At 43.3% G+C, this 15259-nt stretch overlaps 2 protein-coding genes across 2 annotated transcripts in view; both read left to right on the forward strand.

Moving 5' to 3' along the window:
• Positions 1–459, forward strand: part of LOC308313816 (mucin-2-like) — a gene marked incomplete at both ends in the record, with an annotated part of 62851 nt that extends 62392 nt beyond the window's left edge. Inside the window, one exon of the mRNA XM_080761145.1 lies at positions 335–459. Within this exon, the coding sequence (XP_080617271.1) occupies positions 335–459 (125 nt within the window). The remainder of the gene's footprint in view (positions 1–334) is intronic.
• A 3788-nt stretch (positions 460–4247) lies between these two features.
• LOC308313817 (mucin-5AC-like) overlaps positions 4248–15259 on the forward strand; it is a gene marked incomplete at both ends in the record, with an annotated part of 48591 nt that continues 37579 nt past the window's right edge. Inside the window, one exon of the mRNA XM_080761146.1 lies at positions 4248–4371. Coding sequence (XP_080617272.1) covers positions 4248–4371 — 124 coding nt within the window. The remainder of the gene's footprint in view (positions 4372–15259) is intronic.

Raw genomic sequence — 15259 nt, forward strand, 5'->3', positions numbered from 1 at the left:
TCCGGGTCTCTCGAGGGGGGGGTGACTGCGACTGCGACGGACAGACGGAAAGTCAGACAGACGTCATTTAAAAGCTGCTGTCCACTGCGTGCTCGGCCTCTGTCCTACTGCCCTACTGCCACCTACTGTCTGTTTATTATATTACACAGTGGGTGAAAAGAAAACACCCCTTAAGACTAAACCACACCCATCAGAGGTGTGACTTCCAAAAGGTACCCAGGTACTTTTAAATACCTAGAGGTAACTATGGGTACTGGGCCGGCGAAAAGGATAGGAACCCCACTGTATAAAGACGATAACACTTGTCTCTCTATACCTCTGCTTTGCGGTGCAGGTATCCATGCTGATCCCACGTGCAACATCACCAGCACCGAGGTCTACCTGGAGAACATGGGCTGTAGCTCCAAAGCGCTGGTGAACATCACGTCCTGTGGCGGCGCCTGCAGCAACTATGCCTAGTGAGTATTCATCCGTATACTGTACATGGACCGATATACTGTACGCACCTGTGCATATACGCCTGATTTATAGGAGTGCGGAAGTATTTTTTCCCCCACATACACAAATGTATACAAATCAGCTGCGTCGCAAGCATGACAAATCAACCGTAAGAATGTTGATTTTTGTTACCGACAGTGTAATGTAATCCTATATAGAAAACATTATGTTTCTATATCAGTGGTGCTCAAACTTTTTCATGTCAAGGACCCCTAGAATTATATGTATTATTTGGCCCCGTCGACCACTTTATTCCAGGGACCTCCCAGAATAAGCAAATATTTGAGTTAAAAAATGTAGTGAAAGAATAATATATTCAAAGATTTGCACACATTTTTCCACAATAAAATAAAGTGACACAGGTGCGTTCCAGGTCTTTTGGTGTTTTAAGCATCATGTTGTACTTTAGCTATTGAAAAATAGCAGATCTACAAGCTCATAGCTATACGAGCTTGTAGGTCTGCTGTTTTTGAAAAGTCGTGAAAATGTGTCGTAAATCTTTCAATATACGTTATTTCAGAGTGAACGTTTTGAACTCAAATCTTTGCTTCTGGGGTGGTGGGGGGGGGGGGGGGGGGCCCTGGAACAACATATTTTCAGATGGGGGTCGGCGGCCAAATACAGATGATTCTGGGCCTCCTTGACATGAAAATGTTTGAGCACCCTGCACTGACATACTGTAGAAACATGAGGTCTTTCAGAAAACGGTCAGGACTTAGAAAGCATTCGTATAGAATCGCCGAAACGGGTTAACGAGTATACTTTTTAACCCCCACCACTGCACTGACCTAAGCCTGCCCTATGTGACTCTCTCTCTCTCTCTCTCTCCCCCCCTCTCGTATATATATAGCTACTCCATGGAGCTCCAGTCCCTGGAGCGTTCGTGCTCCTGTTGCCAGGAGGTGTCCACGTCCGAGCGCAGCATTCAGCTCTCCTGCCCGGGCGGCCGCGAGGACATGACGTACAAATACACTCACATCGACACCTGTGCCTGCCTGAAAACGGAGTGCACGGTGGTGGGCCGCGGTGAGATGCTAACGGCCCCGACCTTCTCCCCGTCCCGCAAGCCGCGCGGAGGCAGCCGCTAAGAAAGCCGCGAGCGCTATCGAAAGAGGAAAAGTCGACACCCCAACGCAATACACGCCTATAACTTAGATCTATAACTCATAGCTTAATTAGTTCCATGTTCTGCATATACATTTGCTGCCGGCTTCACAGATTATAAAGCCTCTATTTATATATATACATGTCTAACGCAGTTGTTGAATAATGTGTATTTGATTACTAGTAGTATAGTGCTTGTTTTTTCCCTCAGTGTTTTGTTTCTGTTCAGAAATAAAGCTCTTGGCTACATGCTAAGCATACTGTAATATCCACTGTTGTCCCGGGTTTATTGTTGCAAATACTGTGTGTGCGTGCGTGTGTGTGTGTGTGTGTGTGTGTGTGTGCGTGCGCGTGCGTGCGTGCTTAAAATTGTTCTCAAAATGGTGTCCCCTATAGGGGTCCTTGAGGGGGCTCTAGGGGGTCCCCAGCAAGATGAATTGATTTAGCATAAAAATCAGTTCAACCACTTTATACCTGCACACACGAGCTATTTCAAAATAGCAGACTTACAAGCATGTGAGCTTGAAAAACGTATGAATTGTGAATATTTTAGATACATTTTAACAACGCAAATCATGTAATAAGGTCCCTTGACATGGTTATAACGTAAGGGTGCACACATGCATTATTATTTTACCACTGTATCTGACAGACAGACAGAAAGATATAATGAATATAATGTGAATAGAGGGTATCAGCATCATGATTTGATCCCACCCCCCCCCCCCCCCCCCCCGTGGAATTTCAGCCCAGCCCCATTCCCTCTCGCGCCCGCAATGATTTTATTATTATTATTATTATTACTCACATACATTGCGCAGCAGCGCGCACATGCATGCTGGGTGGAGAGAGACAGAGAGAGAGAGAGAGAGAGAGAGAGAGAGAGAGAGACTGCGTGTTAAAAAACCCATTGTGGGGAAAAGGAACTCGATCTTCTCAGAGTGATTAGCCTACTAATGATTGACATGGTTTTACCTCAGTAAAACTATACCTAACCCTAACCTTAACCGCAGTAAAACTATACCTAAACCTAACCCTAACCTCAGTAAAACTATACCTAACCCTAACCTTAACCTCAGTAAAACTATACCTAACCCTAAACCTTAACCTCAGTAAAACGATACCTAAACCTAACCCTAACCTTAACCTCAGTAAAACTAAACCTAACCCTAACCCTAACCTTAACCGCAGTAAAACTATACCTAACCCTAACCTTAACCTCAGTAAAACTATACCTAACCCTAACCTTAACCTCAGTAAAACTATACCTAACACTAACCTTAACCTCAGTAAAACGATACCTAAACCTAACCCTAACCTTAACCTCAGTAAAACTAAACCTAACCCTAACCCTAACCCTAACCTTAACCGCAGTAAAACGATACCTAAACATAACCCTAACCTTAACCTCAGTAAAACGATACCTAAACCTAACCCTAACCTTAACCTCAGTAAAACTATACCTAAACCTAACCCTAACCTTAACCTCAGTAAAACGATACCTAAACCTAACCCTAACCTTAACCTCAGTAAAACGATACCTAAACCTAACCCTAACCTTAACCTCAGTAAAACTATACCTAAACCTAACCCTAACCCTAACCTCAGTAAAACGATACCTAAACCTAACCCTAACCTTAACCTCAGTAAAACGATACCTAAACCTAACCCTAACCTTAACCTCAGTAAAACTATACCTAAACCTAACCCTAACCTTAACCGCAGTAAAACGATACCTAAACCTAACCCTAACCTTAACCTCAGTAAAACTACCTAAACCTAACCCTAACCTTAACGTCAGTAAAACTATACCTAAACCTAACCCTAACCTTAACCTCAGTAAAACTATACCTAAACCTAACCCTAACCTTAACCTTAACCTCAGTAAAACGATACCTAAACCTAACCCTAACCTTAACCTCAGTAAAACGATACCTAAACCTAACCTTAACCTCAGTAAAACGATACCTAAACCTAACCCTAACCTTAACCTCAGTAAAACTATACCTAAACCTAACCTTAACCGCAGTAAAACGATACCTAAACCTAACCCTAACCATTGCAGTAAAACTATACCTAAACCTAACCCTAACCTCAGTAAAACGATACCTAAACCTAACCCTATAACCTTAGTAAAACGATACCAGTATAAACCTAACCTCAGTAAAACTAACGCAGTGGCTGGAGGGCGTTTTCCAAGAGCCCTGGCGACCGCCGCGTCGGACCACGTACGTGCCGGGCGGCTCAGATGGATTTCGCCCCTTGCTGCTAATATAGGCCTAGTGTGTGTGTGTGTGTGTGTGTGTGTGTGTGTGTGTGTGTGTGTGTGTGTGTGTGTGTGTGCACTGCCCGTAAATCAATCAGAAGTTATGAGATCGGTGGTGGTGACGGGTGTGTGTTATTGGGTACACATCCTGAACTGTTGTTTACTCCCCGGCCTGCATTGTTTGCACGGGACTGTGCAAGATTAAAGCCACATACTGTACACACACACACGCACACACACACACGCACACACACACACACACACGCACACACGTACACACACACACATACACACACACACACACACACGCACACACACACACGCAGTGTTTGCACAGGACCGTGCAGATTAAAGCCACGACACACCGATCTGCCAACCCATGTGTGATGAGTTGACAGCCAAGCAGCCAAAGCGCTTCAACCGCCTTGAAGCACAAACACTAGCCTTCCCAAAAGTCGTCAGCAAAAGTTGGCACCGCAAGGCACACTTCCAGACATCCACAGGTACATAAACCTTTCGCGGAATGATGGGTGGGGAAGCATATAGGAGTGTGTAAGAAACAAACAAAACAAAGAAAAAAAAGGAACTGGGTAAACAAAAGACGAAGTTCATTTAGCGTTCATCGTGTGCCAGATATACGTCAGTGAGAAGCATTACTGTGACAACAATGACTCTCAGAGCACTTCGTGTGCTTTTCGGAAAACAATGACACACATTACTAATTAATGTGTGAAGTGTGCTAACAGTAGTATGTACAGTACAGCAGCATGGTGACGGAGAGAAACAACATTACAATGTATAGACAATACAATAGACAAAGGTGATTTGGGGCGGCTACATTGGGCTGCCACCCTCCTCTGTGGACAATTAAGAACAATGAATTAAACAGTGTGCGGACGTCGGATACGTGCGGGTGTATAGTTGGCGTTATAATCTGCTCGCCCATGGCTGTGTACTTGTACGTGAGTACACAGTGTAGCCTACTTGATATGTATCGTGTACTGCCTGAACTGTAGCATACTTTATAGTTAGGCTACGAGAGACATCTCAGACAGCAAGGTCAGCCTTGAATTGCTGCAGTTAGCGGTTATTATGTCTCAAGTGTTATTGTCACGTCATTAGGATCCAGCTCTATATATATTTCCTGTATGTGTAATAAACTTTGTGAACCTTTTAGCGTGACACTGTCTCGTGTCGCGTTATTGTTCTCCCGGGCCCGCCGCCGCCGCTGTCGCCGTACCAAAGGTATACTTCAACCGGATCGTCACACACACCACCCAGCCGGCACACACACTACCTGTCTGTCAAACCAGACGAGGGTCCAGTACTTAGAGTTTATACAACAGTTGGTGGGTGGGAAACAATATTACAATGAACAATTACTGTTGGCAAGGTGCCTTCATGGTGGATATAGACCATGAGTTAATATACTGATTAGTATTTCTTAAATGTATTATATTTTAGGACCCCCATAACTATTATACTACAGTATACTGCAAACGGGAACCAATGGTAATCAATTAAGGGTCAATCTTGTCCTGTTTGTACAGAGTTACAGACACACACAGACACACACACACACACACACACACACACACACACACACACGTATGTATGTTGGCTGTATGGATGTTCTCCACCGGCTAATAAAGTGCCATTATTGTTGGTGACGTACATAACTAATAACCAATTACACCCTGGCATTGGGTCCAATTTAATCCACATCCTTATTATGTCATCATTGAGAGCTAGTTATACCAGTTTATACCCTGACGTCATATGCTGGCACGACACATACGCATCAAACGGGGCATACGCAAAGTAACCACATAGTATACCGCTAATCAACTTACAAATTACATACCGTATACTTGCGACTGCAACAAGCAAGTAGGCACTCGACAGAGTGCAGTTCTAGTTTTGTTCAAGTTTGTTTTAAAAACGCCATTGACAATGCAGGGAAAATGTACGTCATCTTGTCCCAAACACAAACATAAAAATGCCATTAACAATACAGATAATTTAATGTTTGTTTTGACACCATTTGTTTTACCTCACCATTACATCACCTAATCAACATGAGTTAGACTTTAATATACAGTAAGTTGACAGGAGTCAAGCAGGTTGCGCGCTCTGCTCGCGCACAAGTAGACCATTCATGGCCTACTTGTGGTCAAAGCGAGAGTTGGCAGCTCGACAGAGTGCATTTCTATAGTTTTCTCAGCTTTCTTTTCTTTCTTGAAGAAACCATATAAATGACGCTTTTACGGAAACATTGATAGTAACACGTTACTTAGTATAGTAATATTATCATTAGTAGTATTATTATGTAATATTATTCCTTTCCTCAGTAACGAGTTGTGTAACGTATTCCTTCCAAATCAGTAATATTATTATATACCAGTAAGATCAAATCGATAGAAAGAAGAAAAGAAAGTCAGGAGACAACACTATTTGTTTTATTTTTCGTCTTATAAATTATTTGTTCGGCCCAAAATATTGTGTTCATTGTCATGATTCGTCACGATCCGAATTGGCTTTGTCCGCGGCGTAACCGTCTTTAAATAAATTATATTAAAAGTGCCGATGGGAGAATGCATGGGGCTTCCACTTCCTGGGCCACTCGCTTTTCTGAAAGGGGCGGGACTGCGGCACTCTATAGCGTTTGAATGGACAGGTATATCAGTCAAAAAGGGAGACATCGAAGAGGAAGGACGGATGGGGAATGGGGGGGGTATATGGAATGTCAGAACAGGGAGATCTATGGGCTCGAGGTTTGAGGTCAGGTCAGATGTGTAGAGTTGCTGGCCGGCTCCGCATATGCAGATCTATAGGTGATGATCCAGTCTTCTCCATTGTTGGCTATCCAGGGTTTGAAGGGACTGACGCGTCAGCAGGCCGTACAGCGGCGTCACGGACGGAACGATGGACGGACTGACAGGTTTTGCAGGTTTTCATAGTAATCAGCGACCTATATATGGTCGCAATTGCTCAGCAAAAAGTATTGTTGCGTTATACTCGTTACAATGAACACAGTTTGTTTTTGAGATAAAAACTCAACTCTGATATTCCAAAATGCTTATCACGGTGAGGCCTGCAGCTGACACGATTCCTGTGTGGGGGTAAAGGTTTTTAAATAGCCCCCCCCCCCCCTCTCCGGGACCCTTACGGGAGTGTGCACGCCCGTATGCGCATGTGTGCGAAGCACGCATTTAAAAAAAATAAAAAAATCATTAAATATTAAGCAATTTCGGCCATGTTAACGGTGCCGGAGATTAGCTGTACACAGACTGACGGACGGACGGACAGATGGTCACACACGGACACACACACACGGACACACACACACACACACACACACACACACGGATGGAGTGCAAAACATACTCTCTCCCCATGCCTTTGGCCTGGTGGAGACAATGGCATGCCCACATCATGTTGTGGGGCTTACAAGTACAACAAGCATCGATAGGCTTAGGCTACTACTGTACATTCACATCCATCCATCCATCCATCCATCTTCAACCGCTTATCCGTAGTCGGGTCGTGGGGGCAGCAACAGCTCCACCAGAGTGCTCCAGACTTCACTCTCCAGAGCAACATGAGTGACTTCCTCCTGGGGGATATTACGAGATGTTCCAAGGGTTCGATGTGTTTCCTCCAACTGAGCCTTGGTCTGCCCCGGGAAGGTCTCCTCCCAGTGGGACCGTGGGACGTGCGTCGAGGACCTCCCTATAGGGAGACGCCCGAGAGGCATCCTAACCAGATGCCCGAACCACCTCCACCTTTCCAGGCGAAGGAGCAGCGGTTCTACTCCGAGTCTCTCTCGTGTGACTGATGCACCCGTTGAAGAAAACTAATTTTGGCCGCTTGTATTTGCAACCTTATTCTTTCGGTCATGACCCACACTTCATGACCATAGGTGAGAGTAGGAACGAAGATTGCTCGGTAAACATTCACATCATTAATTCAAATAATGAAGGTACTTATGCATTGCTCGAAGACCGACTATACTAGTATTGACAGGAAATCTAGCCTTTCTTAGTCGCTGACTGTATAACTTAGATTCCAATTCCTGGGGTCACAATTCAGCTCCATTCTCGATCCTAAAACGATTTTCTCTATTCAAAATGATTCTCGATTCAATACATAGGATTTCAGCAGCACGACCTCCTCCAGTATTGTGCAATGAAAGCAGAGTATACATTTAGGAAAAAAGCTTTTATAATTCTAAAGGTTCTATATAAACTGAATGATGTAAACACAGTTTTAACACACAAAGGTAAATCCAAGACAACAACAAAACGCAAAACGTTTTAACTTATGTCAAAACCCATAATGTAATTGCACCTGTATACTTTTGAACTCAATCACTTGTTGAGTTATTACAGCGGGTATACAAGGTTACAGGTCACATAAAGCATTTGACGTCGGGTCCCCGCCCACCCCCAATACAAACTGACCCCCTTTGCACCGGTTGGTTCTCAATGGGAACCGGTTCAGTTCTTTTTGTTTTTTAGTCCATGAGCCAGAGCTCCAAAAATGGTGGGCAAACTAGACCTATATTAAATTGTTTATAGGATCAATACAAGTAAATTAATACAGTAGTAGCTTTTTCATGTTTTTCATGTTTGCTCTACTCAATTCATAATTAAGGTTCCAATTTTGGAGCTCTGGCTCATGGGCTAAAAACCAAAAAGAACTGAACCAACTGGTGGAAAAGGGGCCACTGACTGCCACAAATAACCTTAATATTAGAGAAAATATATCATAAAAAGGAATCCTGAAACCAGATATAATCATTAAGGAAAGTTTATGCCTGTGTGTACTATGTAAACTCTTCATTTCCATTTTTTTCCCAGCCATTCAATAAATTGGCGACTACCCCCCCCCCCCAGTGCGGCTACATGGCATGTTCTGCTTTGGAAATTAATCGGATTTGTCGACTGACGCACTCGCTGTGAGAGTATATAGCTTAAGTATACAGACTGTATTATTAAGTGTATAGTTGAAGTGTTTTTTAATGGGCAGGATGTGTATCCTGCTCTAACGAAGCTGACTCACTGCAGTCTCATACTGTACTATATTCACCACATTCCTCATGTTTACACGTGGATAATGGGCCATAAGCCTCATTTAAATAAAACTGCACTATGGATGAATGACTGGTCTATTTATTGATTGACGCGTGCATGCACACACACACACGCACACGCACACGCACGCAGGGAGACATCTCTGTCTCCCTGGGTCTTGAGCTGAAAGGTTTGGGAACCACTGAGTCAGCCATGCCATGGGACCAACAGTGCCACGACACCAAATCAACAGAACACATATAGACAACGTTATGTGACGTTATTCACGTCAGCTGTGTTTACCTGCAGTCAGCAATGGAAAGACTGTCTTGCATAATGTATTGTCCTATCAGCAACAATGATTGATGCATTAATGATTAATAATAATAATGCGTTACGTGGAAGCACGCCAGGTCAGATCAGAGCCAGCCAACTAGGGATGGAGCTCGTTAATTTGATAACGATCACCTTATCGAGCAGGCTCCTTATCGAGCTTCCCAAGCAATCGGTCGGGACCTATTTTTCATAAACAATATATGGGCCACAATAAGAAAACTTAGAATTTAACAAAAGATATTCCAATAATAATATGTGACCAAATTTGACTGTGGGACTGCCATTGGATTCTTTTGAATTTCCGTTTCATTTTCATGTCATATGAAAGCAGCTAGGGAATCATAGCTACAAATTGACATGTACTGTATAGCTACATGTTTAAGCATTAATTTCATATTTACATTTTTCAGCTCTCATATGTATTTCAGACATGCTCTCTAGTATGTGAAGAGTCTGCCTGTGCTATTAACTCATTTGGGATGTTTTTCTCCTCTGGTGAAAAGCTGGAGGCTTGCACGATGGCAGGATCTCAGTCAAATCTGGTCACAATTGATGCACATGCCCAGAATCATGTTGCAGGGCTTATATAAGCTTTGATAGGCTACTTACTGCACAATCACATCATGAATTAAAATACTGAGCGCCCCTCACTTCACACGGGTGTGATGTTTTTTTAATATAATTCATTATACCATGTATACTATATTTCAATGTTTTATGGTCATGATCTACCGTGTCAGGCATGCCCAAATATGGAGTCTATAGGCCAGTCTTACTTACTTACTTATACTTATTATGCCTATCGCTCCTTTTCATGGAGCATAGGCCGTTGACTACAGTTCGCCAGAGTCCTCTATCCTGGGCCTTCTTTTCCAGCTGTTTCCACAGGGCTGCCAAGTTTCAGAAAAAAGCCAAGAGTGAGACTTTTAGTGTCTTAATGCGTTTGACAAATTATTTTTGGCCTTTTTTTTAAATCTCGATTTGGCCTTTTTGTAACATTGATTTAGAGGAATACAGATATCCCACTCTAGAAAAAAAATCACACCCGTGTGAACTTGAAGTGAGTGGTGCAACTCCGTGTGGGGGTCCCCAGGGGAGGGGGGGGGGGGGGGGTCCCACAGGATCGAGCCCAGGGTGCCGGGCCGGTTCCGGCGAGCCGCCTCACGTCCGAAACGGTAGAGAAATGTTTCCATGTCAGTCCACACTAGCCTGGTTAATAAACCAGACCGAATCAGCCGTTGGCAAAAAAAAAATTGCCTGCCGGCGGATTACGGTCTGGAGAGGCTCAATTGTACGCCCATTTCCTACACCAGAGAAATGGGGCGGCCAATCGGGACACGGTATGCAATATGGGCGGGCTTTGGTACAGTGACTTTCAATGCTTGAGACCTTTGACTGACAGTAGCTCTGACCAATTGCATCAAAGAGAAAATGTTTCAACCCGCCGCCCTGGAAATGAAATCCAAGCTGAGCCTCCCCAGACTAATATCCCGCGGTCCGTGCGATATTACCCTGGTTTATTAACCAGGCTAAGTCCACACTGCTTGATGTCAGTCTCATGGTCCCTGCGCCAGTCTAGGCCATTCTAGGATGTATAATATTGATGACATCAGCAAACTCCATGTATGGAACTATACTGATATTTGTTGGAGATCTGACCAGCTTCCCAATGTGTGCATCATCGCCCCGGCCGGGTAGACGCAAGTCAATTTTGAATTCTAAGTGGGGTTAGTTATAGCGTTATAGTCTGACAGTTCTCGAGATACGTGACACAGAGCATGGAGAGAGATTGTGTTCATGTATTGCAGTGGTGGAAAGTACTTTTACGTAAGTACCGTACTTAAGCACAATTTTGAGGTATGTGCACTTTAATTGAGTATTTCCGATTTCCAGTACGTTCTATTCCGCTGTATCTCGGAGCCAATTTTTTTACTTTTACTTCACTACAATTATTTGAAAACTTTTAGTTACTAGTTACATTTTGATTAGAAAACATACATTAACCACTTCAACCCTATACATTTCTGGCAATTTGAAATTGAACTTGTGAAATGGGACATTCTGCAACATGAGTACTTTTACTTTTGGTACTTTAAGTACATTTTGATGCCGATACTTTTGCACTTTTACTCAAGTACATTTTCAATTCCATACTTTTACTTGCAACGAAGTAGTTCTAAATTGCAGTATTGGTACTTTTACTTAAATAAAACAATTACAAGTAAAACAAGTACTTTTCCCACCACTGATTTATTGTAGGATTCCAATGTAATATTGCCTCTGTGAGAGGTTCACGCAGTGACCATGGACTGGATAAATAAACCACAAATGTGTTGCCCTTTTTGTGGTTCAATAATGTCCCGTGAATCCGAATCAATAATCTCGAATCATAATCTGAACCAGGAAAGAAAAAAAAAAAAAAAAAAGTTTACAAAATTCTCAAAAATGTATACCGCCTAAAATAGGGCCGCCGCATGCACGAGTTTCAAAAGTGGCCTTTAAATCAAGTCCCACTGACATGCACACACATGCACACCCATACACATCCATTGAGTGTATACTATAGCTCCTTGAAGGGGCATGCATGTGTCTGTGTGTGTGTGTGTGTGTGTGTGTGTGTGTGTGTGTGTGTGTGTGTGTGTGTGTGTGTGTGTGTGTGTGTGTGTGTGCGCGTGTGTGTATAAGGTTGACTCCACCTTGACTGACAGTTTATAAAGGCAGTGGTCGAGCAGGTGTGTCCTAGATCAGTCCTCGGGAGCAGGACACACAGACAGACAGACAGACAGACAGACATGGGGAGGACAGACATAAGGACAGCAGGACACCCTGCATCATCCATGCAGGGACTGGTCTACTTGCTGCTGCTAGCGGCGGCGCCAGTCCTCACCCTGCAGAATAACGGTCAGTTCCATGCATTATCAATTATCTTATTTCAATCAGTGTAACTAGTTACAATTTCCAATGAATGATGTAATTTTTTTTAGAAAAAGGTAAACGACAAAAGTTTACCTTTTTTTAATCTTCCATTTTTACATAATTGTTTTGCAGAGCATAATTTTTTTTGCTATAATTGTTCACTTTGTAAAATCTGTTTTGAAAATGTGATATGCATATGCATTTACTGGTAGTACACACAAAACTAAATGGTGCTACATAGCAGTAGTATAAAAGCTAAATTATTTTTTAGCCCTTGAGGACAGTATATTTATTATTTAGATACCTCCGATGCAGTTCAATCTCAACATGAATTGTCATAAAGTCTAAACTTGTATATTCAACAAACGATAAGGATGGAGACAATTGTGTGGATTGATAGAGTATAGGCTTGATTTACATGTCAAGATTTGAAGCCTGTAGGCCAAACATTATCTCACGCACCCTCTGTACACAATTTATAAATCTTTACATGATGCTGTTAAATGTCTCCACCAGGCCGAAAGGCATGGGGAGAGTATGTTTTGCACTCCGTTGTCCGTCTGTGTTTGTGTCCGTCCGTCTGTCCTTGTGTCCGTCTGTGAACAGCTATACAGGCACACACACACACACACACACACACACACACTCTCTCCCCCTGGATGCCAGAGTGAACCTCTGCCCCAAAATATTCACATGCGGTCCTGTTACAGTGCCACCAGGAGGCCGATTTTTGCAATACACATTTTTGACAGTACATCTACAGATTTTGTCCAGATCACATTTTTCACACTTTACCTGTAACTGCACCGAGCTGTGTACAACTTTGAAAAAATAAATTGGTTAAAAAATGTAAAGTAAAAAACTTTTTTTTTTATAATACTTTTATCCAAATTTCACACAAATAGGTACACATGATCTCTATAGTCATGTGATCAAGACCACGCTGGGCAAGACCTACTCTGTAAAGTCCATCCAAATGCACCATGTCTATGTCTGCGTGCGTGCGTGTCTGCGTGTGTGTACGGTTGTAATGCACGTAACTCGAGAACCGTTTGACCCACCGACTTCAGATTCAACACACGCGTTCCACACCCCCACAGGGAGTGCAGTGCCCGGACTCGAGTCGGTCGGACCCACGGTTCTCCAGAACCAACCCCAAAAGGCTCTGGTCAGGCTTCTGCCAGTGGGCCTAATCAGCCTAAATCCCCTCACCTGTGCAATTCCCAGCCTCTGCCTCAGCCAATTGCTTGCTATGGCAACCTCACAGCACCTGACAATTGATTAGCCTACTTCACCAGTCCCCTTTTCACAGTCAGTCAATTTGCCCTCTTCACACACAGGCAGAGATACAGATATCTCCATGTGGGACACAGACAGACAGTTAAAACACGGGTTGCTATGACAAGTTGACAACGGGTATTATTAGGTTCCCAAATTGCATCGTTCTCAAGTAGGCCGGTAGCCGACGGGGCACGCACAGGTCTATAGTCGCTGGAATTTGGCGGAAGTATAGCGGGATTTTGGTGGAAGTATACCGCTCAAGGAAAACGACGTTGACGCTTTAAATATCTGTTTACATTCTCCGTGTACTGTATGAAACAATTGGTGTGATTGGTCGAAAAGTATCGTATCCGGGGGGAAAAATCAGGATGGTCCGGACCGACATGATCGACACATGATCTTTATAGTCATGTAATCAAAACGGATCTGTCATGATGCCACAATTATGCATTCACCTTTTTACTTTTATAACTAAGCATTATGAATATGTCTTACAATATCTTTAACAATTTACCAGTTATAGAACCACCAGGAGACATTATTGCAACAAAGAAATATGTTTATATTACTCCTACACATTTTGTCCATACACTCTCCTATCCTGGTGGAGACCATGTGCCCAGAGGGGGCACTTTTTCCTAGTTCATTCTCTCAAACACATTGCACCATTAGATTTTTTTGTGGCAGGACAAAACATGTTTTATTTTGGTATTATTAAATACCGTAATATATGTTATTTGTATTGAGCAGTACAAGAATAAGTCTAGATATGATAAGTAAACACATGTCATGGAGTTGTACCTTTTGTGGTCCTTCTTAAAGGGGGTGCTCATATACCACATAGCTCATCTGATAGTTTACCAGTATACGACCACTGCGCTCGGGTGGCACAGTGTGGTAAAGCCCCCTGCCTACCACCACGGAGGTTGTGGTTCGAATCCATAGCGTGGTGCATCCGGCTTTGTCGGCCATCTACACAAACGGCTGTGGCTCAGGAGGTATAGAGCAGGTCGTCCAATGATCCCTGGGTCGGCGGTTCGAATCCTGTCTACGTGTCGAAGTGTCCTTGGGCAAGACACTGAGTGTGTTCACCTGACCATTGTAACGCACTTTGAGTAGGCACTAGGCACGTAGCCTATAGTGCATAGAAAAGCCCCATAAAAATGCAATCCATTACAAATGGAAATAATGTCATGTTTGTTTGTCAACGTCAACATTTGATTAATTTAATTCCTTTCATTCGTTCGTTTGCATTCCTTTCTTTAGTGTTAGTAATATTTTAGTCACCGTGTCGCAGTGCGATACGTTGTGTGAGCTTGTAGATCTGATTTTTTCGGAGAGTGACCTCCCCGACAATTTAGTCTGGTCTTAATTTGTTGACAGAATTGTCTCTCTTATAGTTTTAGGCAACATATAGTTTTTGAGTGGTTACGTACTTGCAACCACTCCTAGAACCAGCAATGTCGGCCCGTCCCTATATAAGTCTGTCCTCCTGTCCACATGTCGACGTGTCCTTGGGCAAGACACTGAACCCTACATTGCCTCCAATGAGTCGGTCGGTGTGAGCTCGCCACCGGTGTGCGTGATTGTGGGAAGTGAGGACGCTGGCTTCACCTTCCAATGTATGAATGGATGAACCATTGCAAAGTGCTTTGAGCACTTGGAAGAGCGCTATAAAAATGCAATTCATCCATCATCCTACTATAAATGTGCCACGTCTCTGTGTGCGTGCGTGCGTTGACCCACCGACTTCAAATTCGACACATGCGTTCCACAGTGCAGT

Source organism: Protomyctophum bolini, assembly GCF_963924005.1.
Source record: "Protomyctophum bolini genome assembly, chromosome: 4".
NCBI lineage: Eukaryota > Metazoa > Chordata > Actinopteri > Myctophiformes > Myctophidae > Protomyctophum > Protomyctophum bolini.